This window comes from Cannabis sativa, chromosome 5 (genome assembly GCF_029168945.1).
Source record: "Cannabis sativa cultivar Pink pepper isolate KNU-18-1 chromosome 5, ASM2916894v1, whole genome shotgun sequence".
Classification (NCBI taxonomy): Eukaryota; Viridiplantae; Streptophyta; class Magnoliopsida; order Rosales; family Cannabaceae; genus Cannabis; species Cannabis sativa.
Window position 1 is genome coordinate 70213224 of NC_083605.1, and position 26686 is coordinate 70239909.

At 30.2% G+C, this 26686-nt stretch overlaps 3 protein-coding genes and 1 long non-coding RNA gene across 6 annotated transcripts; 1 reads left to right on the forward strand and 3 right to left on the reverse strand.

Moving 5' to 3' along the window:
• Positions 1-3477: 3477 nt before the first annotated feature.
• Positions 3478-7481, reverse strand: LOC133037998 (uncharacterized). 2 transcript variants are annotated; one of them, XR_009687982.1, is made up of 3 exons: positions 5595-7481; positions 4019-4185; positions 3478-3730 (listed from the first exon to the last, which is right to left on the reverse strand). It is a non-coding gene; the product is annotated as an uncharacterized LOC133037998 (long non-coding RNA). The 2 variants fall into 2 exon arrangements; XR_009687981.1 differs by lacking the exon at positions 3478-3730 and adding an exon at positions 3763-3937 and having other exon boundaries at positions 5595-7472.
• Positions 7482-9198: 1717 nt separating this feature from the next.
• On the reverse strand, positions 9199-11906 carry LOC115716518 (GTP-binding protein YPTM2). Its single transcript, XM_030645328.2, has 8 exons — positions 11645-11906; positions 10854-10926; positions 10563-10610; positions 10417-10464; positions 10115-10186; positions 9847-10002; positions 9663-9766; positions 9199-9578 (listed from the first exon to the last, which is right to left on the reverse strand). The coding sequence occupies exons 1-8, from the start codon at positions 11656-11658 to the stop codon at positions 9485-9487; spliced, it is 609 nt and encodes a 202-aa protein (XP_030501188.1). The 5' UTR covers positions 11659-11906; the 3' UTR covers positions 9199-9484.
• Positions 11907-16846: 4940 nt separating this feature from the next.
• Positions 16847-18490, reverse strand: LOC133038060 (protein ALP1-like). The gene has a single exon (XM_061116072.1). The coding sequence runs from the start codon at positions 18310-18312 to the stop codon at positions 16996-16998; it is 1317 nt and encodes a 438-aa protein (XP_060972055.1). The 5' UTR covers positions 18313-18490; the 3' UTR covers positions 16847-16995.
• Positions 18491-19141: 651 nt separating this feature from the next.
• Positions 19142-20696, forward strand: LOC115694982 (glutathione S-transferase T3-like). Of its 2 annotated transcripts, XM_061116074.1 has the most exons (3): positions 19142-19644; positions 19729-19939; positions 20186-20696. In XM_061116074.1, the coding sequence occupies exons 1-3, from the start codon at positions 19354-19356 to the stop codon at positions 20290-20292; spliced, it is 609 nt and encodes a 202-aa protein (XP_060972057.1). In that variant the 5' UTR covers positions 19142-19353; the 3' UTR covers positions 20293-20696. The 2 variants fall into 2 exon arrangements, with proteins under 2 accessions (XP_060972057.1, XP_060972056.1); XM_061116073.1 differs by having other exon boundaries at positions 19729-20696.
• Positions 20697-26686: the final 5990 nt, after the last annotated feature.

A 26686-nucleotide genomic window follows, 5' to 3' on the forward strand; every position in this document is an offset into this window, starting at 1 on the left:
TACTTCGAATTCATAAAAAAAAGTGTAGAAAAACTACTATGAAATTAAAATTCAACTGGAAATCCAGTTTAATTTACATAAAACTAATGTCCTGACTTCAATTTTTAGATCCATGAAAGAGAGATCTCAAAAAGTTGAACTGGAGTTCCCAAACAATCCAACTCAAAGTATAATTAAAAAAAAATACATCAATACTATAGTAAAATATTTATCCTGGTGTATTTTTGTTGTTTTCTAAATTTTTAATGGTGAATTTATTCATATTAAATCATTAAAAGACATTTAGATAGAGTTACGTACGAGGAAACAATGTTCTAATTTTTAATGTTTCACAATAGTTGCATTACAGTTGCCTAAACATTTTGCTAATAGTTATTTCGTCTGATTGAAACTTTCGTCTGATGCAACCTTTAGCCAACCACCCAAAAATTTTCGTTTGATTGAAACCTTCGTCTGATGCAACCTTCGGCCAACCACCTAGCAACCACTATGCAACCATCGTCTTATTGAAACCTTTGTCTGATGCAACCACTGCACAACCACGCAGCAACCAACTCTGCAACAAAAGCAAGGCCTCATTATATTTATTGATTAATTCATGGGTGAAAATAGACTTTTTTATAAACTCATTTTGGAGATAGTTTTCAAAAATTTATCAAACAAGATTATTGTGTAAAATATCTCTGAAAAGGTCTTGGTAGGATTTTAAATTACTTTCTCACGGAGTAAACTAATTTTATACTCAATTAGCATTTTTAGACATAAAAAAACAAAAACATACTCATAGCAAATATGATAATATTAAAGACAACATTCCTCATGCAAAAATGACCTCATATCAAATAGCATGATGTTATACTATTGGCCAAGAGGGTAAAATTCACTATTAATGTCGTGGATGAATTGACCAAGCAAATTTTGATACATTGAATATTGGAAATTTAGATGAATTACAATTACCTCTAACGAAATTTCAATAATTTGGCACTAACCAAATCCGTTAACTATTAAAAAGAAAAAAGAAAAAAGATAAAAATAGTGAATGAGAGATGCAATGGTAGAAGTGTTGTGAAGATTAAGGGACGTCGGCTTGATTGACTTGGACTACCGAATTGAAGAATATAGCAAGTTGGGTTTCTCAATACAAATTTGTACCAGATTCAGATTGGGCTAAAATTATTTGACAAATTTTTTAGGATTATTTATACCTGAAAATTTTATTTTTTTTTTACTTTTTTACTGTGGGGAGGATTTTTTTTAGAAAATATTTTGTATTTTTTTAAAAAAATAATATGTAAGTTTTATACTGTGTACTGCGTTAAATTTTTACTCTTGTTCTTAGGGGTGTTCATAAAATAGCCGATCCAGTCCAATCCGCACGATTCAATCCAATCCAATCCGCAAAGTGCGGATATCCGCACTTGTGCGGATTGGATTGGATTGGAAAATTCAAAATCCGCACTTGTACGAATTGGATGTTAATTGACATGTAAAAGTAACCGATCCAATCCAATCCACACATATTTATAACAAAATTAAAAAAAATATATATACAAATAACATTTTAATATAAAGAAGATAGTAATTTAAAAGTCTAATATATATAATACAATTATATTACAAAACTTAATAGATAAAATGTATATTCTATTCTTATATATTTTTTTCTACATACAATTTAAAATAATATTAAATATTTTTTTTTATAAATATATTTTTTTTTTCTTCCTTTGAATTTGTTATTTGTTATTTTATTTATTTAATGTGTTGTTAGAGACATAAAATAACTATAATTTGTTTTATTTTGTTGCTAGATATGTGAAAAAAAAAATATATTTTTTCATAAATATTAAATAATTTAATATTAAAAAGTAACCAATCTAAAGTAACCGATCCAATCCGCACTTTTGCGGATTGGATTGGATTAGATTTGAGCTATTATGCGGATTGGATTGGATCCAAAAAATGAAATACGCACTTAGTGCGCATTGGATGTTGTTTGACCAAAAAAGTGCGGATAGGATCGGATGAATAGCCTATACGCTTGTTTTTTAGTTGTTCCATTGTTGTTTTTAGTGATTCTGTCACTGTTGTTTTATAAAACCACAGTATTTTTGAAAAAAATTCTGTGTAACAGTATTTTTATAAAAATGTACTCAAATTCCATATTTTTGTAAGTTTCTCAACTTTATATTACAAGAAGACAAGATTGTATAATATATATTTATATAGAAAAATTCTACTGTGTATCTCTATTTTTTTTTATGAAAAAATTCATTATCTTTATTAATTGCAATACATAGTGATTACATGATTAAAATCTGGAGTAACATCACTACTCCTGATAACACGATCAGCAACTAAATAGGATGCTCGAGCTAAGAAATGAGCAACACTATTTGTAGAACGTCTAATAAAATTGACATAAACATCTCGCAAGTCATTTAACAACATCTTACAATCAGAAATAATACTCCCAAAGTATGAAACCATAGGAATAGAGCTACGTAACGCTTGCACCACAGTAAGACTACCAGTTTCAATGACAATCTTCCTCTAATCTTTCTGTTTAACCCAACTCAGTGCCTCCTCCTTAACACCCAAAGCTTCCACCATTTCGGGTTGCAACACCCCTGACTGACAGCAGGTAAAAGCTTCAACCAATGCGCCAGTTTCATCCCTAATCACCCTTGCAAAGCTATAAGTTGCAGTTCCTGAAAAAATAGCAGCATCTATATTAATCTTCAAGGTGTTTTCAACTGGTTTGGACCAAGTTTCAGCACCATCGACATTAGTAATGAATGCAGCTGTAGGATTAAATGTTGAATCTTGAGCCCGAGTCCAATCCGCGAGTAAAGCTTGAGCTAAGTGAGCAACACTCGCAACAGTAGGAAACTTATCGGACCATACAAGCTCATTTCGATGTTTCCAAATTTAGAGTTTAAAAATATTATAACTAAAATTTTCATATATATATTTAAATATATATATTATAGTAGATATTCTACATGTTTTAGAAATTTTTTAAAAATAGAATGATTTATATATAAATTATTTAATTTCTTTTTTTTAAAAAAAAAATAAATAAATAGATCATCATATGAAAAAAAATATATAATTTTTTAAAATACCAAAAACGTAAATCTCTACCGATAGGGACAAAGTGGTGTCCATTTATTTATATATATTGTTAATTGACAATATATCTATATTTATATCTATACTAGTTAGAAATTACGTGCCGAGGCACGTAAATATTAATTTTTTTTAGATTTTAGCTCTTTGTTGTTTTATTTAGATATATGATCATGCGAATGATTTATTTTATTAAAGTAATATGTGTGCTATCATATTTGGTTAGTAAAATATAATTGGATATATTAAAGTCATAACAAAATAATACTTGTTATTTACTTATAGAAAATTTAAAGGAATAAGATATAAGTTCTGCAAAATTTAAAACAAACATTATGTAACTAAAATTAAAGAAAATGTTCGATCTTAAAATAGAAGAAAAAATATTAAAAAAGTCTTAATATATGGAATATTATTTGAAAAACTAAAAAGAGTATAGTGAAACTTTTCCCTAATCTTCTATTGGTTCAGCTGCTTGAATGGTGTATTGATTGTACTTTGAACTCATCATTCGTTTTGGATCTACATACAACTGAACTCTCCATTTTTTGACCGATAATTTCTCTGTAGTTTTTTGGACAAACAACCTATGTTTCTGTAAAAATAATTAGTAATAAGATTTAATACTTTTCTATTTATGAAAAGGTATAAATTTTATATATTTATTTTTTTATATTTATCTCGTTTGAATATGACTTTAATTGAACTGCAATACATGAGAATATGTTTTTGCAACATCTTCGAACATCACAGCATCTAACAACTCGGTACCATCGTCGAGTTGTACATAGGTCCTTTTGCACTAATAATTTATACAAAATATATAACGATTAATATGAATATCAAATAAGTTCATATATTAATTTAGTGATGATGTGTTTACCGTGGTGTGGGAAGACATCTTTTTCTGCATTTTGGATTCTCACAATCTGTTTCTTCATTGTCGTTGTAGAACATAAGTTTCTTATTACATAAATCACACGACATGTAATAAAAATCTTGGTTGATGTTATTAAATATGATTTCAGCTTCAATCCAATAGGACGCTTTCTGAAAAGAAAAAAAAAAACTATATATGTTAAACAAATTAATATTATATTAATTATAAAAAATTAATGATATTTAATTAAGAAGCACAATATATCAACATATTGCAAAGAGAAGGAAGATTACAAGAATTTCTACCATTGATGTTGTTGGATCAATGTGATGAAACCAATAACAAACACAATAAGGATGAAGCATACTCTATCACAACCACAACAACATCTTGAAGCATACTCTATCACAACCACAACAACATCAAGTGCCGCAAACTAATGATAATGCATATAATAGTCTAAATGAATTAGTAGAAGAATGGAAAAAAAGTATTGGCATTACTCTAGATGATGATGATTAAAATGCAACTACACTAACTAAACAAGACTATGCATGTATTCCTAGTAGTGGTGGCGTAGGTTGCTATATACCAAGCCTTCCTCTATCACAACTACAACAACAACAACAAGTGCCGCAAACCAATGATAATACATATAGTAGTGAAATTAAATCAGTAGAAGAATGAGAAAAGAGTATGGGCATTACTGTTTAGAGGCATATTGTACTCTAAACAGTGAAATTATGTATATTCTGTACACAATAAAAGGCTAAAGGCCAGAGGAAATATGATTTTCCACCAATAAATGTACCACTTTAACTCTTGTACAATGTAAGAATACCACTGTATGCACCAATATATACATTACATATAAATAAATACAATGTGTAATGTAGTCAAGATATAGTGATTACATATATTAAATTCATATGGGCTTAAAAATTAAAATACATGTGACTGGTTTGACCCTACTCAGTCACCAAACAGTTCAATACCCAATGCAATGTAAACAAGAATGAAACTACACTACTCCAATACAAATAAATAAACGATCGGGCTCCACCATGACTTTAGTCTATGTTATTTCAATATTTAACGAAAAAAAAGTTGAAAAGCATGATTCAGCATCAAATTGCATAACTTGTTGTTTTCCTAAATATATAATAATTCAAATCTATACTATCTTCTCTTGAACATAACCAAAATTTTTGAAATGAAGAAACCAATCACTGGAAATTTTAAACCTTGCTATACAAGGAAGACAAACATATTTATGTTTAATCGATATGTAATAACCACAAACAAGAAGTTAAAAAAGAGTTCCAATACAGCTCCAAGAATAAACAACACCATGAAGCTTTTTCAAATAAATTATCTAATAACAATAAGAAAACGAAATGGAGCCAAATTCATGTGAAAATCTACATGTTGAGCTCTGTTCGATTCCCGAGTTTTAAATTCGGGAACAAGAGCATAATAAAATAAACAACAAAGAGTATAAAAACAAAATCAAGATAGTAATTAGTAAGCAATATATTCATTTAAAAGTAGTAAGTAGTACCATATTTCTTATATATACCTGAGTTGGTTTCAATTGCTTTACCAAATCAGTAATTTCATTGTTCTTATATATTTCTTGTGCCTCATTGTACTCAAAGATGCAATCAGTAGCGATAATTCATCATTAGGAGGCCATGCTCTCGCACAGATCTACGAGAGTTTCATCGGTAGGAGATCCTGCTCTTGCACACATCTGCAATCAGTATGATAATCTAGTTTAATTAATAGTATTTGATTCTAAGGGAGCGTTGGGAGGGTTGTCACACCTATTATGACAAAATACAAGCTTTAGTGATAAAAATTATAAATACATCAATCAATATAAGATTAGATTTATTTCACTTTTAAAAAACCAAGTAAACGTTGGTGGTTTTGGTTCTTCGTTTACATGAACAATTCATATTGTGCAATCAAATAGTTTGAAAGTATAAACAAAAATGATGTCTTTCTAGAAAAGGAAGAAAAATAAATCTTAGCGAAGTTTGTAATAGTTGATACGTGGGTCTAAAACGCTCCTACCTAAAAATAGGTATCATATATTCAAATGGTCTTAATTGCTAGAAGAATTAACAAGTAAACAACTCAATAAAATAGTGAAGATGTTACTTCTTATTGGGTTCAAAGAGAGAATTTGGTTTCAACTCTACAGTCTTTTCACCAACTTCCTGCAATACAATATTGTCTGATGAAAATTTCTTATGAACATTTCAAAACAATATTCTATACATGATGATATAATCATTGAATTAAGCAATAAAAATAAGGTCTCATTATTTGTTTATCTAGCAAGGAATAAATGATGAACATACTCGATAACTCTAAAACCTGTAATTCTAACTACCTATACAACTCTTCTAATGTCAATTTTCCACCTATAACATACCTACAAAATATATTATTTCAATTAAGTTCATACCCCATTGCTAATATTCCATGCTTTTATGAAGTAGATTAAGTTCCAAACCTGATCATCTTGGTGGAATTTACAGACTTTCAAGAACATTACGCATACAAATAAGGAAGTAATAAATCTTTTATCCTGCAATTAAAAGGGGAAAAATAATAATTACGAAATTAAATATCAAAGACAAACTATTTTGAATAAGGACTAATAAGCCAAAACCCGTATTCCATTGATTATTATTTTTTGAAGAAAAAAAAGAGAGCCTGTTGATTAAATGCTTAGCGATAAGAACTTTTTGGGTATTGGCTTCTTGATTTTGTGGAATTGCTGGTAACAACACAGCTTCTAATCATGAGGGAAAGCTCAATTTTAGGGGTGCTCTTTCACAAAGTGGCATTGTGCATTTGTTTTTGTTTGAAAAATCGCAATATTATTGGAGAAGAAAAGTCTGGGCCAGAGAAATCTCGATTGGCAAATAGCGACTGAAAACCTAAATCGTTCTTGCAAGGAAAGCTCGTTCTTTGACTGAAAACCAAAGCCATTCTCAAATAGCTCGCCGACAACCAAAACCTCGACCCCACAGATGTCGTCGCCCTCTCAGGCGGCCACACCATCAGAATTTCCCAATGCGGATCCTTCGACAACCGTCTCTACCCCCAAGACCGAATCATGGACCAAACTTTCACTAAGAATCTCAAATCCATATGCCCAACCAAAGACTTCGACGCCTTCACCTTCCAAGATCTTCGAACACCTAACATCTTCGACAATACATACTACATCGATCTCATGAATCGTCAGGGAATTTTCACCTCCGATCAAAATCTTCAAAATTCTGCGATTGGAAACTCTGATGTAGGGAGTGTTGAAAGGGTATATCAATTGATGTGGAATGGGTAAAAGTTGTTTGGGATTGAGATTGGGATTTAGAGTGAGATTCTGGCTAGCTTTAGGGCCATTTGAAAAGAATCTGTGAAGAATGGGATGGTAACGGCGTTAAAAGAAAATGGTAGATGGTTTTGGGGTTAAATTTAACAGAATATTCTTTTATTTGTAAAGTATATTCTGTTAAACCAAGAATTGCCGTTAGATAGGCACTTTTAATATATAAAGATATGTAGCTATATAATAGAATTCTTAATTTATGAAAAATTATTGGGTGACTTTTTTTTAAATAAAAAAAAATAACAAAGGGTTAGCATCTATGTAGTTAGTTAAACCTAAATATAATTAATCCAGTTGCAATTAATAATAAATTTGTTTATATTGTTTATTTTTTTATTAAAATTTATTTTCAAATTTTGATCTTTAGAATTAGTTAAATTTTAAATATTATTTTAAATTAAATTTGAATGTTTTGATAGTTTAACCAAATGAACATTTTCATTAATTGCGAAGATAAATTTGACGAATAATAATTTTTTTTAAATTACTATTACAAAGTATAATAGTATTTTTTTGTTTTTATTTAAATCAATATTATGTTTTCAAATTTCAATGATTATCACTACATTAAATATTATTAATTTTAAAATTATGATATTAAAAAAAACTAAAAACTAAGGTGGCGTTTGATAACACTTTTTTAATCAGTTTTCTGTTTTTAAAAGTAGAAAAGTGAAAATATTTTTCAAAAACATGTTCTATAAAACTGTTTTTACTTTTCAATTTTATAATTACAATCAAAATTTTAAAAACAACAAAAATCACTTTTAATATTTTTTTAAACAGTTTTTTTTTTCTTAATCAATCTTTTGGATTACGACCAGATCCTAACCCAAAACCCCTCCCCACGGCCCTGGCGCTGAACCCGACTTTTGACTTGAACCCGAATCCGACCCCGGATATAGACCCGACTTAAATAAAATCAAAAAATAAAAATAAAAATGAACTTTACAGAACACACTTTTGTTTTCTGTTTTTAAAATTGAAAAACAAAAGTAGTTACAGAACACATTTTTGTTTTTCAAAAATAAATTTTTTAAAAACAAAAATTTTACTTTCATTTTTTGATTAAAAAATTAAAAAAATAAAAATATTACCAAACGGCACTTAAAATAAAATTGGCACGTAACAAATATCTAGTATATATAAAAAAGAATATAGCTTAAGAGTTCTTGAACATTTTTTTATTGCGCCCATTTTGGTACCCATTTTTTTATTGCCCCCAGTTTGTTTTAAGAATTTTTATTTTTTGAGAAACCTAATGACCCTGACCCAAAGAACTAATTTTTAACTCTAATCAATTTTTTTATTGTAAGTAGCATATTATATTGTTAATTAACTGTGTGAATAGAATGTCTACGAATGATGTAATGATATATAACTATATTTTAATTGTTCCAATTTTATTGTGCATTATTACCATATGTGAAACTTACGAGTTACGAGTTACAACATGAATTAATATATACTATAATCTTTCAAAACAACTTAAGATTAATGAGAAGCAATACAAAAAAGTATTTTTTTTAAAAAATAATATATAAATTTTAAATCAATCATAAATAATAGTTTACTTTAAAATAAATAGCTCAATCCTGACGTACACGAAACACAATACTATTAACAACACTCCTTAATTATACGAATCGGATCCATAGTGCCTTTGGATAGATAACTATTGGGAGATACTAATAATATTATAGATTAGATCGATTTATTTAATGAAACAATTCGAAATTAGGCAAGTAAAGACAAATGTAAATTAGAACACTGATTTGGATAAAATGTGACAAATAATAGGAGCATAATAAGAGAGGGGGGCAAATACTGCTATCCACCAATTTGTACAGAAATGTTTTACCAAAATCAAAATACATTGAAAAGAATGGTAGATTTAACAAAGTACTGACAACTGAGAAAGGAAAAGAAGTAAAAAAAAGAGAAATCATGAGAGACAATTATCTTTTATATCAAAGCATTTAAGATAAGGAACTAGTTTTACATGCCATGGAAACACGAATTAACATCATTCCCACCACCACCACCACCACTATTTCCATTTAAGACGAGCAGCAACCGGACTTCTGGTTCACGGGCTGTCCTCGGATCTGGACCGTTGGTGGCCTCGCATTGTTAACGGGCTGGCTAGCCATCCTGTATGATAATGATATGTAAGAACAGTTGAGTTGGAAGAGAAAAAGAAAATGGGACAAAAGGCAAAATATCAATCATGATTACCTGTTCTTAATTTCAGCAGCCATGGCCATGAAAGCTTGCTCTACATTTGTTGCATTCTTGGCACTAGTTTCCATGAATGGGATTCCAATTTCATCAGCGAATGCCTGAACAATGATTAAATGGTCAATGTCTGTTCTCGACCACCACTCACAGCATAATATAACAAAATCTTATTTAGATTTACCTTAGCAGTCTCATAGGATACTACTTTGTTTGCTGTAAGATCGCTCTTGTTTCCAACTAGAAGCTTGTTCACATTTTCACTTGCGTAGCGATCAATTTCATTCAACCATTGCTTGACATTATTGAAGCTCTCTTGGTCTGTGACATCATAGACAACCTGAACAAAAGCAGCCAATTAACATAAAATAAAGTTGTACAGGGGAATACCAACATGGGCCATATCTAGAAAGGCACACACAAAATAACAAAAAGAGAAATAATGTACTTACAATAATGCCATGAGCCCCACGGTAGTAACTGCTGGTGATTGTCCTGAAACGTTCTTGGCCAGCAGTGTCCCACTGCATATCCAAACGGCAGGAATGACAATTAGCAATCGCAACAGAGAAATGCATCACAAATTCATAAAAGAATATTGGATGAAGGAATGTGATTACATTACAACAAAAGTAACAGATATATTATTCTTTAAAACATTTGACAAGCTTTAAACATCAGGCAAATGCAGTGAGATAGATAATAGCATCATGATCATAAAAGCAACACGCAATGAGGAAATTCGTTTACTTACAATTTGAAGTTTAATGGTCTTCCCATCCTGTTCCACAGTTCTGATTTTCTAGGAAAGGAAAAAGAAATAGAGAGGTTAGAGACGCCTATATTAAAGATATTAGTATTAGATATGTAACATAGTATTGTACAGAAATAACAACTTACAAAATCAACCCCAATAGTGCTGATGTAGCTGTCCAGGTATGAATCATCCTATAATGCCAAAACATGAAAGTCAGATAAGAACTATACTGAATGATCTTCCATATAATATTTATAAGAACACCAGACGTTCATCAACAACGCAAAAACCAAATGACCGTGAACTATACTAACTTCAAACAAATAGCTTAGCACATGTTCGACCATCACGGAGCATTTGCCAAATATATCTCCTTTTTAAATGCAACACAAATAAGTTTTATATCCCAAAAGAGAAAAGGCAAAGAAACTTACAGCAAACCTCAGAAGTAGACATGATTTACCGACACCAGAATCTCCAATAAGCAAAAGCTTAAACAGATAGTCACTGCATGTATGAGATCACCAGAGGTAAGAAATAAGAATTTTACGTCAAAAGGTCCACAACTAATGATCATTAAATCTGACAAATGATTTCGCAGTGGTTAAGCACCACAAACAGCTTAAGTTCCATAACCCATAGGTGACTTCGTCCAGAGCATCGCAAATAAGGGAGCTAAAGTAATCTAAAATACTTATCCCCAAATTCTAAAAAACAACATACCAATTCGGGCAATCATCCGAAGCAATTCCCCTAAAGTAAGTATCTAAACTTCGTAAATCTTTTACGCTTTGAAGATTTGAACCAGATTCTTCCAATTAACAGACATATATAATAATTGTTCCACCGAATTTTATCAAAATTCTGATTCTCATCCAGAAATTTGTTACCCTAATTTTGACCCAAAACCGGTCAACGGATCTAAACCGAAAGCAAATAGATCTTAATCCACAACCTAAGTTAAAAGTAACTTTTCAATCCAAACAATATATCAAAGAATCATAGCCTAATTACACTAAATCGAAAGCACAAACAGTTAACGTTTTTCAGATAATACATAAATTAAAAAAACAAAAACAAAATTAAAATACATAACGAAATCATAGCAGATCTAACCAAATTCGATAAGAAAAAAATAAACATAAAAGATAGATAACTCCATGGCCCTAAGATCACAAACCAAAATAAAAAAGAAAGGAAAAAGATGTGATAAAATAGAGCTTACTATTCGGGATTCATGGCTGTGATGAAAAAGAAGAAGAAGAGATCAAATAAATGAGTGGAATTGAGGATGGATTGAATTGAATATTGGCACCGGAGAAAATTGAGAGAGCGAGATTTGAGATCTTCACCGGAAAAAGAAAGAGAAGAAATAATAATAATGAAAATAAAAAAGAGGTTGGGTTGATGAAGATGGTGCGTGTATTTAAAGCCCACCCCCAAATCGTCGGGAACGAAGGGGTGACTTGCTAACTGGTTCGACCCTTTGCCACGTGTTTTGTCTCTTTCTCTATTTACCATTTTACCCTTACTGTCAAAAATGCTAAATTATTTTTCAAACTGAGTTTTCTCCGCAACATCATCTATCATTGTCACCTTACCAAAGCGCTTAGAAACGCGTGAGTCTCACTCTCTCTCTAAAGCTAATGTTAAACATTCTCACATTTACACATATTTTTTCTTTGAATAATACACTTTTTTTTTCTTATTTATTCTCTTATATGATATGATGATATCTCTAAAGTATTTAATATAATTAGTAAGAATAATTATATATCTTTATCTAATCAACTCTCCCATTATTTATTTTCTTTCTTGTGATTTTTCTTTTATTTTCTATGTTTGTAACTTTGTTAGCGTAGCTAGATGGACTTCCACTTAAAATTTAATAGGTGTTATGGATTCATCCTGCATACCTCTATTTATCTTTTGTAATGACCGCGATGTTTAACTTTCTATTTATTTAACGCCTCAAACTGTTATACTAAATTGGTTTACGAGATTATAGATCGTTGTCATAGTTTATTTTACAAGTATATAAAATAAAATAAACACGAGTACATTACACTAGTTTAAATTTTGTTTTGGCACAAGAAATTATTTTAAATTTTTCTAGAATATTTTAAATTACTATAAAGTATGAAATTATAACTATTTAGATGATATCAAAGTAGCAAAGAAATGTATTGATATATCTATTTTTAGAAGTTAGATTATAAAATTTTTCATATACATACAATTTATTTCAAAAGTAGTGGTATAAATTAACTATTTTTTGTAATTCTAGCATTAATCGTTAAGTAATTAATAATTTTTCCAACATTATTGTAGGTTGGTTAATAGTGTTGCACATTCTATAGTTCAATGGCCTAAAGAGCCGGCACTGACCCTCCTGTGCTTATAGTTCGTACTTAAAAGTGCCCTAATTTTTTAGAAAAATACCATTTTTTTCATTTTTCATACAAAACGCCCATTTGTATTTGGCCCACAAAATTACCACAAAATAAATATTTCAATCAAACTCTTTTTTGTCTCAAATTTTTTTTTTTTTCTTTTTCTTTAGCAGCCCATATAATATAAAAATATAATAATTTTTTAATAAAATAAAAAAATTAAGTATAGAAGTTAAATTTTTTTATTACCATCCATAGGTAATATCATTAAGAATAAGATAGGATAAACTTGAAAAGATTAATGAACTAGCCCAAAATTATTACAAGTTAAAAAGCTCCATAATATTTTTTTTTTTTTTTGAAGAACACTATTATTATTATTGAATAGAATCCATAACAATAACAAAGTGGATTGGAGAAGGAATTTTCCCCAACCAAGAATAAATATTATCCAATCGAAGAGCGAATCTCGTTAAGTCATGTGCTGCTTTATTAGCATCATGCTTCACATACCAAATTGAAACTCTAGGAAAAGAGGATAATAAAAGAGAAATGTCATCAATAAGATCATAAAAAAGAGAAACTTGGCCTACCAGATCCTTTGTTGATGGCATTAAACTCTTATATAATATATTTTTTTTTAATTTTTATATATAATTTAAATTATTGGAAAATACAAAGCCAAAACTAAATTAATTTAATTTTAGATTTTTGAGTTTAAAATTCGGGTATCTGTTAATTTTTTTTTTAATTGTACCCTTAAACTGATCCAATAAAACAAATGAAAAAGATTAAGTATTGTGGTAGGCAACTGTGTCATAATCCATTTTGGTTTTAATAATTACTATACCTTATTAGTGGAAGCTACTTTAATTAATTTCCACTTGATTGAAACTACGAAAGGCCTAAAATCTCCCATTTATTTAGAGGATTGCTATTAAGTACTAGTGGTGCATAGCACATTCTCGACATGTTGTGTTGCGATTGGCTAGCGATACTCCCTATAAGTTATTATATTAAATTATATGAGACCCGATATTTAATTAGACCAATAGCGATATTAACACATAAAAAAGTGTTAAAGCACTAGTGACCTTTATCATTTCTCATTTATTTAATATATATATAAAATTAATGATTGATTGATTCATATTGTAACCAATAACCATAGTTTTAAAGAAACTCATTACTTTAAAACTCGTCTATTTAGTCGAAAATACTTCTTTCATGTGCAAACAACTTTCTAGATACCCACTTTTTTATTATGAGTAATTTGGTTGTTTGTTTTCTCCTTCTTTTAATTACCTTTAAAGAAATTGATTAATGCTACTAGTGCTTGGTTTGCTGTGTTATTGGAAGAATTTAAACAATATCAAAATTTGCGCGAGTATTTAATACTATTAAATAATTTGGATAAAACGTTCGAGTACTCATTTAGAGTAGCGAGTATTCAACAAGCTACTAACAAACTGGACAAAAATTGGAAATAATAAGAACACAGAAAGTATAGTAGTTCGGTCAGATCTCGGTTTGCTTAATTCACTGTTGCCAAGATTTCAGCTTAGTCTATTTGATTTGGATCACTCCTTTATATAGAAAATAAGTGTCCTTTTAGTTTTAATAACTGGTCTGTTTTAGAATCGTTTCACAATAAATGACAGCATTAAATCAAGATAAATGTTAAAGAATAAATTTAATCTGTTCATGTATTAAGTGTAGCAACGTATGCGACTTGACAAGTACGAGTTGCCTATTCATACCCTCGCACAAGCTCGTAGCTTTAGGTGTGCTTTGCATTTGCTAAATAGCTAATGAGCCTATTGTTTGGATGTCTGCATTTCTAATATATCGCATAAACGGACATCTCACGTGTTGATAATGTGGGACATGCAAGTCCTTGATGAGTCATCAAATACAATTAGTCATTAGGACCAACCTTTATGTAAAAAAGCGATCTTCACTAGTCGTAGGAGGGGACTACCTAGTCATCACATATATTTCGTTATACACACGACTTGTATTAAATCCTTTCGGTCCTATATTTGTCTTTGATTGTGCAAGGCATAGTATGCGACTAGACCATGTCAATGTCACATCATCTTGTGAGTTTAGATCAAGCGAGACTAACTCTTTGAGAGTCGTTAATTAACAGGTCGTCCTTTCCTTGGGGATTGGATCCACATGTCAATTTTATAGGAGACTGCTCTCGAGTTTCTAGACAAAAAATTCGCACTATAACACATGCCCCTAGAATTTCGCAATTGACAACTGTCATATAGGAAAATTGTTAAAGAGAAGCAAGCGAGTTATTGTCACAAGATGGTGACCTTTGATTGTCTTGTCGAGGGTTTTAAAAATGGTTGTAATATTTTTTTTTAATTTCCCAAGATGCCACGTCATCAAAACCCTTTGGGGTATATGTAGGCGTGCTCGTTGCGGACCGTCGGATTGAAAAAACTTTGGCATACTTCTGCCACGTGTCTGTATCCCAATAAATAAGGGATGTTGTATTTAACCCCTTCAAATACAAATCGATCCCACTTCATTTTCCTCCCATTCCTCAATTTCTCATTCTTTCTTCTCTGAGAATTTTTCAAACTTCAGAAACTCTCCAAAGTTTTGAATTTTCAATTTTCAAAGACAAATTCTCAAAGGTTGAAGAACCTTTCAAGGTGATTATCGAACCCAAGAAAGAATCCTCGTATAGAAGGTTAGTATTTCCTTCTCATTGCTTCTGTAAACTTATTTTTCTGAATGTTCGCATGCCTTCTGAGATTTTAGGGACAAAAATTGCATAGGATCAATAAGGCTTATTAAGATAATCAAAATTTAGGACAAAACAAGACAAAGTACAGAATTTTCTCTGGAAAATTTTTACCTGAAACTTGAATACTCACATGTTTAATAATGAACTTTGAATATTTGCATCTTTATAGCAGAACCCTCTTACATTCTCGCATATTTAGGTTCATTTGTCTTCAAGTCAAAAATTGGCAGTGGTTGAGTGTTTTGTAGAAATTTAATGCTTATTTCTTTTGGTAACCCTTAGGTCATTGTGAAACACTCAACCACTCTGTGTCATCTTTTATGGCTAGAGGAAACACTACGGGCCATCTTTCACTCTCATGTACTACATCAAAGCACCTCTTCCACCAATGATCCCGATTTCAATGCATGCACAAGCTTTTTGCCCAAAACAACCGAGTCTTCGAGTGCAACACTAGCTCCTTGTCCTATATTGGGAGACTGGGAGTCATTGGATAAGCGTCACCTACCACCACAACTCTTCCAGAATAAGTCAATGGGTTAAGCCCAGGCCACAACCATATCTGTCAGTCATGGGTGCTCTGATGATAGTGTCATCTAGAGTATGATCTACAATGTGTAGAAGTATCTCGGCTTGAGGCCACCCTTGCACTTGCTCTCTCGCTTGCTTTCTCAATTCCTCCGGGTCAGTGATTTTAGGACCTAATGCGAAAAATATTTTTGGTACAACATTATACACCATCATGTTACCGAAAAGATATATATATAGGTACGTACCTGGAGAGTGGAGAGTAAAGGTCATATTCCAGTATACTTTAGAAGAAGAGATAGGATACTATACACCATTTCCATTAATGTTGGTGATTGTGGGTGGATATGGCTGACCATTAGGAAAGTATGCAAGCCCACGAATACTACAATACCCAACATATTTAGGCTCACCGAACCCCATCCACTCAGCTATGGCAGATCCAATCCCTTCACAATCAATTACAACCTGCGCCATATCCATATAATAAAATGATCATAATAACATAAGAGCATCTCCAAAGAGACACCAAATTTGGTGTTACACTATCACCAAATTTGGTGTCAAAAATTATTTCTACTCCAACCACAACACCAAAAATTACACTAAAAAAAATATTTCTTATTATTATATTAATTTTTTAATAAATTAAAAAAATAATATCATATTAATTAACAAAAATTACCACAATTGTTATATTTAAATAAACTTACTAATGTGATTAAAGACAATAATACTGTAAAATCGGCGAAATTCGATAAATTAAAATATCATATTGCAATAACATAAATATTACATTACTAGAGAACAAACATTACATTCATGACAAAAAAATTACATTAAATTAAATTAAACTTGAAACACACACTTAAAATTAATTAAATTATATTAATTTTGTGAGTTACCATATTCGTCCCACAAGTGTTCGATTAATGCATTTCGAAGCTCAATGTGAGCATCTTTATCTTTAATTTTTCTATGTCTGGCAAGAAATTCTTGAAACCGAGCATTATCATCTTCTACCATCTCAACTTCTGGACTTGGCACTTCGACACGCTCTTCAATTGGTGCATTTAGATCACGTTCATCTTCTATTATCATATTATGCATAATAATACATGAAGTCATTATATCATGTAAAACCGTTTTATTCCAAAGACGTGCCGGTCCAGCAATAATTGCAAATCTAGATTGCAATACTCCAAATGCACGTTCAACATCTTTTCTACATGCTTCTTGTTTCATTGCAAATAGTTTCTTTTTTGGACCACGTGGATCATGGATAGTTTGAACAAGAGTGGACCATTTTGGATATATACCATCGGCTAAATAATAACCCATATTGTACTCTTTTCCTTTAATAACATAATTAGCGGGTGGAGCAAATCCTTCAGCCAGATTAGCAAAAAGATGGGATGCCTCTAACACATTAATGTCATTATTAGATCCTGGTAAGCCAAAATATGCATGCCATATCCAGAGATCATAGTCAGCTACTGCTTCAAGAATAATAGTCGGGGACCCACTACGACCGGCATATTGTCCTCCCCAAGCAGTTGGACAATTTTTCCATTTCCAATGCATACAATCCAAACTTCCCAACATTCCTGGAAAACCTCGACGTTCACCAATGTGGAGTAGTCTTGCAACATCATGAGCGTTGGGTGATCGGAGATAGTGGGCTCCAAACACCTCAACAACAGCACGACAAAATCGCTTCAAGCTTTCTAAAGTTGTAGATTCTCCTATTTTGATGTATTCATCGGTAGCATCTGCCGGCATACCATATGCTAGCATACGAAATACAGCTGTAACTTTTTGCAAGCCTGATAACCCGAGTTTTCCCATTCTATCCCTTCGCTGGAGAAAGTAATTGTCATGTCTTTGTATAGCATCCAAAATACGAAGGAATAAAGGACGACCCATTCGAAATCTTCGGCGAAACATCAAATCGGTAAATCGAGGATTCTCTGCAAAATAGTCGTTGAAAAGATTACGATCAGCATTTTCCCGGTCACGGTTAATAACTATATGACCAGGAATCGAGCCTCGACGTGAGCTTTGATTTTGTTGGTGTTGAGCGATACAAAAATTATTGTTAGCAGTGATTTGACCTACCACTTGCATTTCTATATCATCATAATATTCATCATCTGAAGAAGACGATGATGATAAATACGATGAACTACCAGGATAAGAATTCATATTTTTTTCAAAGTTAAATTGTATATATTTTTGGTGTGCCTCATATCATGTATCATATCCATATTTTATAGTGTAAACATTCTTATCTTCTGATTCCAAAATTAAAAGATAAGAAATCTAGTGATTTAATCTTGGCCGCTGAAATTATTTCACCACGATCTCAACCGTTGCAGTGTGTTGTCACATCACAACCTTATCTTCTGATTCCAAAATTAAAAGATAAGAAATCTAGTGATTTAATCTTGGCCGCTGAAATTATTTGACCACGATCTCAACCGTTGCAGTGTGTTGTCACATCACATCCTTATCTTCTGATTCCAAAATTACAAGACAAAAAATCTCACAGTTTAATCTTGGCCGCTGAAATTATATGACCACGATCTCAACCGTTGCAGTGTGTTGTCACATCACAACCTTATCTTCTGATTCCAAAATTAAAAGATAAGAAATCTAGTGATTTAATCTTGGCCGCTGAAATTATTTGACCACGATCTCAACCGTTGCAGTGTGTTGTCACATCACATTATTATCTTCTGATTCCAAAATTACAAGACAAAAAATCTCACAGTTTAATCTTGGCCGCTGAAATTATTTCACCACGATCTCAACCGTTGCAGTGTGTTGTCACATCACAACCTTATCTTCTGATTCCAAAATTACAAGACAAAAAATCTCAGTTTAATCTTGGCCGCTGAAATTATTTCACCACGATCTCAACCGTTGCAGTGTGTTGTCACATCACAACCTTATCTTCTGATTCCAAAATTAAAAGATAAGAAATCTAGTGATTTAATCTTGGCCGCTGAAATTATTTGACCACGATCTCAACCGTTGCAGTGTGTTGTCACATCACATCCTTATCTTCTGATTCCAAAAGTAAAAGACAAGAAATCTCACAGTTTAATCTTGGCCGCTGATATCATTTCACCACGATCTCAACCGTTGCAATGTATTTTCCTTTCCTATATAATCTCACACTTCTCATTCAATTTGATCACATCTCTTCAACATATTTCCTAAATAGCTATATTTTCTTCAAAAATGTCTTCCATTCGCGGTTCTTCTTACTCAGTAGAGGAAGATGTGCACTTGTGTCATGTCTATGTTGACATTTCTCAAGATCCAATCGTAGGAAGAAACCAATCAGGTAATAATTTTTGGGCAAGAGTTCAATCAGAGTACCACAAAGATGGAAAATTTAGTAATAAACCTCGCCCAGTAAGATCTTTGCAAACTCGAATGTCTACTATTAATAGTGCAGTTGCAAAATTAAGGGGATGTATCAACCAAATTGAAAATAAAAATCCAAGTGGTGCTTCAGCAGAAGACATTGTAAGTGTTATTATAATTTATTTATTATTACTATCTTATTTTTCATTTTTCATTAACGTTATTACTTAATTTATATTGCAACAGTTAATTCAAGCGAAGATGTTATTAGCCCAAGATAAAAAGTACGATAAAGGCTTTAAATTTGATCATGTGTGGCACATCCTCAAAGGTATTCAAAATTTTTCAAATGATGAAAACATCAATGCACCACGTAGATTCCAACACGAAGGTCCTAGTTTCACTTCATCGAAATCATCATCTCACAATTTTGAGTCTCCAACATCGGCATCCACTGGTATGAGTTCATTTGATCTAAACATGAATAATGAGGAAATGAATACTTATCCAACAGAAAGACCATGTGGTGTAAAAAAAGCAAAGGAAAAACAATTAGGTAATGATCAATTCAACAAACTAATGGAACAAAATAAAGAACTCATTAAAGTTATTGAAAAGAGTAACAAGGATAGAAATGAACGTCACAGAAGAAAGGCTGACGAAAAAATTTTATTCACGGATTTGAATTCTATATCCGATCTAGAGTTTCATAAGTACATTCAAAGTGAAAAAAGACGAATTTACAAAGAAAGGGCACAAACATCCGAAGTTGGAGAACAAGGAGAAGGATCTCAATATGAGGGATCTTAATATCAGGGATATCCAAATCAGGGATCTCAATATCAGGGATCACAATATGAGGGGTCACAATATCGAGCATCTCAAGATTCGGGACATGGCGTTGAAGATGAAGATCAACGATCTCAAGATCAAGGTGAAAGAGCTGAAAATGACTCACAAGTTTATAGTCCGTATTATGACTATCTTGGCGGATCAAGAAATAATCTTCCACATTATTAAATTGTTGTATCTCATTTTGTCTTTGAAGGTTCGTATCTGTGTTATTACTTTTCCGTTTAATGTTTGGTGTGTTGTATTTTAATTTTTAAATGTATGTTTAAGTCTGTAATGTTTTTATTATGTATTATTGAGTGTGCTTTAATTTTATAATGTTCTGTTGTGTAATATAAAATATGTGTACTATTGATTAATAAGAATATGATGTTTTAGTGTGTTTAATTTTAATTTTAATATGTGTTCAATTTTAAAAATTATTTTTATTGTTTAATATAAAAAAATATAATAAATTTTTACTTAAATTATAATTAAAAGAAAAAAATAATTTATGATATTCACATTTAAATTTACACAAAAATAAATATTATAAGGTGCTTTTACAATGTATTCTTCTAAATAAAAGAGTCACGCAACAGAAAGTTTGAATTTTATTTTCGGCATGTTAAATTTTTTTAAATTTTTTAAAATTTTGCAAGATGTTTTAAATAACTATAATGTACACGACCATAAAAAAAAAGACTAAACAAGTCTCCCGAATGCCGAAACAGGTAGGAGTAAATCAGTGCACCACTTTTAAAGAAGTGCTCTATTTTCGGCTTATTAAATTTTTCTAAATTTTTTTAAATTTTACAAGATGTCTTAAATAATTATAATATACACTACTATATAAAAAAAATAGACTAAAAAAGTTTGTCGGGTGCCGAAATAAATAGGAGTAGATTCGTACATCACTTTTAAAAATGTGTATTAAAAAATTTCCCAAAAAATAATTCTTAATTTTACAAATATAATAATATAAATATATATAAATATTAATTAAATTATTAAAAAAACTAAAAAAAAAAAAAAAAACATAAATGCCGTGGCTACAGTGCACGGCATATAAGCCGTGCACTGTAGACAAATCCTCATTTTGCAGTGATAGATGCTGCCTCCTTGGAGCATTAACTACTCCATTTTTCAATTTTTGCTGCCTCCTTGGAGGTGCTCTAATATTAATTTGTTTTATGCTTTCATTAATTTGCTATTATATATCTATTCTATATAAAGTGTGCCTATATAACCGAATTCTTGGTTTATGAGAAATTCGTGGGAGACTTTTTATTTATATTAAAAATAAAATGATTTATTATTAAAAATAAAATAGTTTATGAGAAATTCATGGGTCACTTTTTATTTATATTAAAAATAAAATAATTTATTATTAAAAATAAAATAGTTTATGAATTCATGGGTCACTTTTTATTTATATATAATAAAATAAATAAAATAAATCCCATTAAATCTAAAAAAAAATACGATTGGGTTTTTGTTGTTGTACATTTATGATTTTCCTCTTCTTCTTCTCTTCTTCTCTTCTAGAATTACCATTTTCCTATAAAAACACTCATTAAAAGAAAAAGTTATATTTTAGCACATACAGTATAACTAAGAAGTCATAAAATTTATAATTTCGTCTTCTGTTAAATAAAAATAATAGCAACTTGAAGCATTATTATAATTATGCTGCTTTGTACATGCTGCGACAAAAAGGAATGTCAATCTTATTAATTTCTCCATGTTCTAGCTATTAATGCAAACCAGAAAAAGAAAAACATTTACTAAAACCCACCAAAACTTATCATAATTAAACTTGAGGCATTAGATGCAAAAAATAAAAAAAAAAACAAAAAAAAAAACAAATCAGAGAGTACATTACAGCATTTTTTTTGATCACGTGCTCATAAATTAGAAGCACAATTAAATATATTAGCGAAATAGTGACTAACATCTAAATTTCAGAGTTGATGAAAAATCTGCAACTGAATGAGGTAAAGACTACTACAATATTTACTTTATAAAACTTTTGTTTCAATATCTTACTATTATTAACACCATTTAATTTGGATGTAGAAAAAATATTTTTGGATTGAGGCGGCAATAAAAATAATTGATACTGTCCAGAGTTTTTATTACATGTTATGTGACGCATGTCATAAAAAAATAGATTTATACAATCGCAATGAAAAAATTATATGTGACAAGCCATCATGCAGCCAGGAAGGATTTCTTACACCACGGTATATTACAAAAAACATATGATGTTATTGAAATTAAGTTAAAATAATAATAAAAAAAGATACTAACAATCTTATTATGCATTTTACAGTGCTATAGCATATGTTGAACTTGATGACAATACAAAGAGCCTATCTGCTGTCATGTTCGCAGATATTGTGGAAAAAATATTTTCGTGTACTGCTGCCCAACTAATGAAATATACCGCAAAGGTGTAATTTAAAAAAAAATAAAATAGTTTTACATGCCTTTCATAAGTTGATTTTTTTTAAGTAAATAAGCTATGCACACCATGTCTAATCATTTTAAATGAAAATACATCACGATTTGTAGGAACACCGCCGTTTTGTCGACACTAGCATATTTAATTTATCAATGAAAAAATGGACAATTCAGATATATGCGGACCCGGCTAGAATGGAAAGTGCAAAATACAAAAATTACACTATTGTCTCTATCGAAGCAAATGAAGATTGAAATCCACCAATGACTATCATTAGTTTTCTTATCTACAATTTTTAGACAAATGCTATCTTCAATTATCAACAATTTAGAGATTGATTTTTAATTTTCTTTCTATCTTACACCCATTTAAGTAATGTTTCTTTAAGTATTGGAACATCACCTTTTAATTTATTTTTGGATTAACTTAAGAACATATTTAAATCATCAAGCTTTCTTAAACACTAAGGTGGCGTTTGGTTGGAGGTAATGAAATAGAATGGAATGGAAAGGAAATAATTTTCATTCTATTCCTTTGTTTGGTTGCATTTTAAAGTATTGGTGGAATGACCATTCCAATGTAACAAGAAAAAAAAATTAATGATTTTTTTATAATTTTTTTTATGCATTTTAAATTTTATTCCATTCCATTTCTATTCCTATTCCCATTCCTATTCCTATATTTTCATTCCTCCCAACCAAACGCCTCCTAATATATTACATTCGGTATTCACTTTTAATTGACAGCATTATAAACTATAATATTTAAATACACATAATAATAATCTCACCTAATAACTAATAATATTTTTTCTTTAATTTTTAATTGTATCATTTTCAAATAATATAGAAAAAAACTAGCATAAAATTTAGTATACGTGCCTCGCATGTAATTTTTGCTAGTATATATATATATATGTATATATTATATATAGAATATAGTTATTAACGAGTTCCATCGGCTAGCTCCAACATGGTGTCATCTCCAATTTGTGTCCTACTAATCTTTGTCAAATTGGACGAGAAACGAATTAGTCTCGGGTAGCAAGACTGTCTAGTAGTGCTCCTCTCTCAACACCTCGCATGCACTTCTTGGCTAAACAAATAATTTAAGTTATACATATATTTGTGTATATACATCGAATTCTGTATATTATACATTTTGATTAGGCACCGTTTTGTTAGCTAAGTCTTAGAAAAGTATTGAGGTATAGTGTTAAGTTTTGCTATATATTTAACATTTGTATATCAAAATTTTCAAAGAAAATGAAGGCGTGTGCTTACAAATATGACTAATAAGTATTAAATTATGTTTACTGAATATTTCAAACCTTTAAAAATTATTTCAAAATATTGAGATTGTTAAATTTAATTTATAATTTTTGTTCAATTCTATTCAATTTTTCATAATGTAGCGATTGTTTATATACTAAATTGTACTCCTAAACTTTGATCGATGTACCAAATCATACTCCCGAATTTTGACATATATCAAATCGTCGTACTCTTTGAACTTTTCCCACGTTAAGCTTCTGTTAGTAAAATTGGACAAAAATTTTAAATTTAACAATCTTAATAATTTGAAAAAACTTTTAACAGTCTAAAAAGTTTAGACAAAAATTTTAATTAGCTTTTTTATATTTTTTATTGGTTTTGTATATTTTTTACTAATTAATTTTTCAAACTTATTTCTTTTAACAAAGTATTAAATAACCTCCTAACCTAATTTTAATCAAAATATGACTACAAATAGTTATTATTATTTTTTGAATAATGAATAACCATGAGATATTACAAAGTTACTTATTGACAGAATAACTTTAAACAGAAAATTATTGAAAAATATAGTATTCTTTCAATAAATTTTTTTAGAAAATAATATATATCGACAAGAATATTATATATATTAATGTATCATAATTATTAGCATTACTATAATAAACCTTTCGTCCTCATCTTTGAAATTGAAGGACCGGAGTAGTACTTCCATCTTTTGATTGTACTATCAACCTGCCCAGTTTCATACAATAAAATAATTTTATGTATTGAACCAAAGACACAATAATTAATTAGCTTTTTTTATATATATATATAAATATATTAAGGTAGGTAGGTACCCTTGAAGCTGAATATATAAATTGGAATCTGATATGAGACCCAACTCCAATATTGCATATATATCCAACACCCGCCACCCATTCTTGTAAAGACACAGTGCGATTCCACCAGTTCCAAGTGATTCTGCTTGCTTAACCCACTAAGGCTAGCTTAGTAGCGAGGGAGGGATGGGAAAAAAAGAGAGGTTATGGGTTTGAACCTAGGACCTTTAAACTATTAAGCTAATATATAATTATAAAATCCCATTACGCTACACTAAAAAAAAAAAAAGTGATTCTGCTTGCTCAACCACTAATAATCCAACCCCTAATCTGATTAATTTAAATATATATATAATATATTATATATTAATTATGTTTCTATAATATGTATATATTTGTTAAAAATTAAGGTATATATATATGTACCTGTGGAGGGATACGGCAGTGGCAAGGCCAGCAATTCCACCACCCACCCAAACGCACTTTGCTGTTATTGTTATTATTATTATTAATTCGAGCTTTGACGATTAATATCGGAAATTTCGGCTGGATTTGGACCCTTTAATAATCCAGTGCTAGTGCTACCCCAACCACGCACCATATTGGCTCTCAAAAATTGCTTGATGATGATGAGAACACCAAAGCTACGGCCAGGGGCGGAGCCAGAATTAAATAGTTGGGGGGCCAATATCGGACAACGCAGTATACAACAAATTTAAATTTTGGTGACTAAAATATCTTTTAAGGATGTATGTCAATTGTAGAAAATATTATGATTTTTAAATTTTATAAATATTTTGTACAATATTTTAAAAAATAATCAAATAATTAAATTAAATATAAAATACGAGTGATACTTTAAAATTTGACGGAGTTCAATTTAATATTACCAAAATTAATAATGATATGTAGTTTCTTCAGGAAAAACAAATCATATTGATTTTAAGAATAATATAATTGGTTAATTTTATTACTATTAATTAAACAATTTATTAAATATATTTTTAAAATTAATACAAATCAAATTAAGTATAGAAAAAGAATAATATAATTATTATATATAATTATGATACTTAAATTCATATATAATAAAATTATATATATTATAAAAAATGGTGTATTTATATATATAATTATGTCTTAGTATAAATTTTTAAAAATTTCTGGGGGGGCCACAGCCCCTGTTGGGGTGCATGTGGCTCTGCCCCTGGCTACGGCCATGGCACTTGTTCAGATTTGCTTAATCTCTTAATCTTAATGTAATTAGTAATAACGTAGAATACTCTTTGGCATGAAATTATTAGTTGTATCTTACTATTATATCTATTAATCATTAGGTACAAGTACTATATTGTGAGAGCTAAGATATAGGTAGGTCGGCTTAAGTATCTTCGGAAGAGCTCTTTTTCTTTTTGATTGATTTAATTATGATAGGTTACAAGGCTTGGTAGTTTTATACTTTTATTTTTGGAATGTATAATGTTGTATATTAAGGGTAGTAACACTTTTTATATGTGCATTAGCATGAAAAAAATTCTATAGTCAGAAATATACATTAGTGATATAAGTTCTCAATTACGGAGATTTTATTAAATTTTAGGTGTGCCATACGCGTTATATATAGAATTTGACATTTTCATATTTTATGCACGATAACAGTGGAAATTCAATGTTTTGGCCAGAAACATTGTCACGGCTTTAATACAGTTTAATATTTTAGATTTAACGGGGCAAGATTTATTGACATCTAGAATATCGGGGTTATGCAAGGTATTTGGTTATGACTATTTTACCCCTAGCTATGGAGA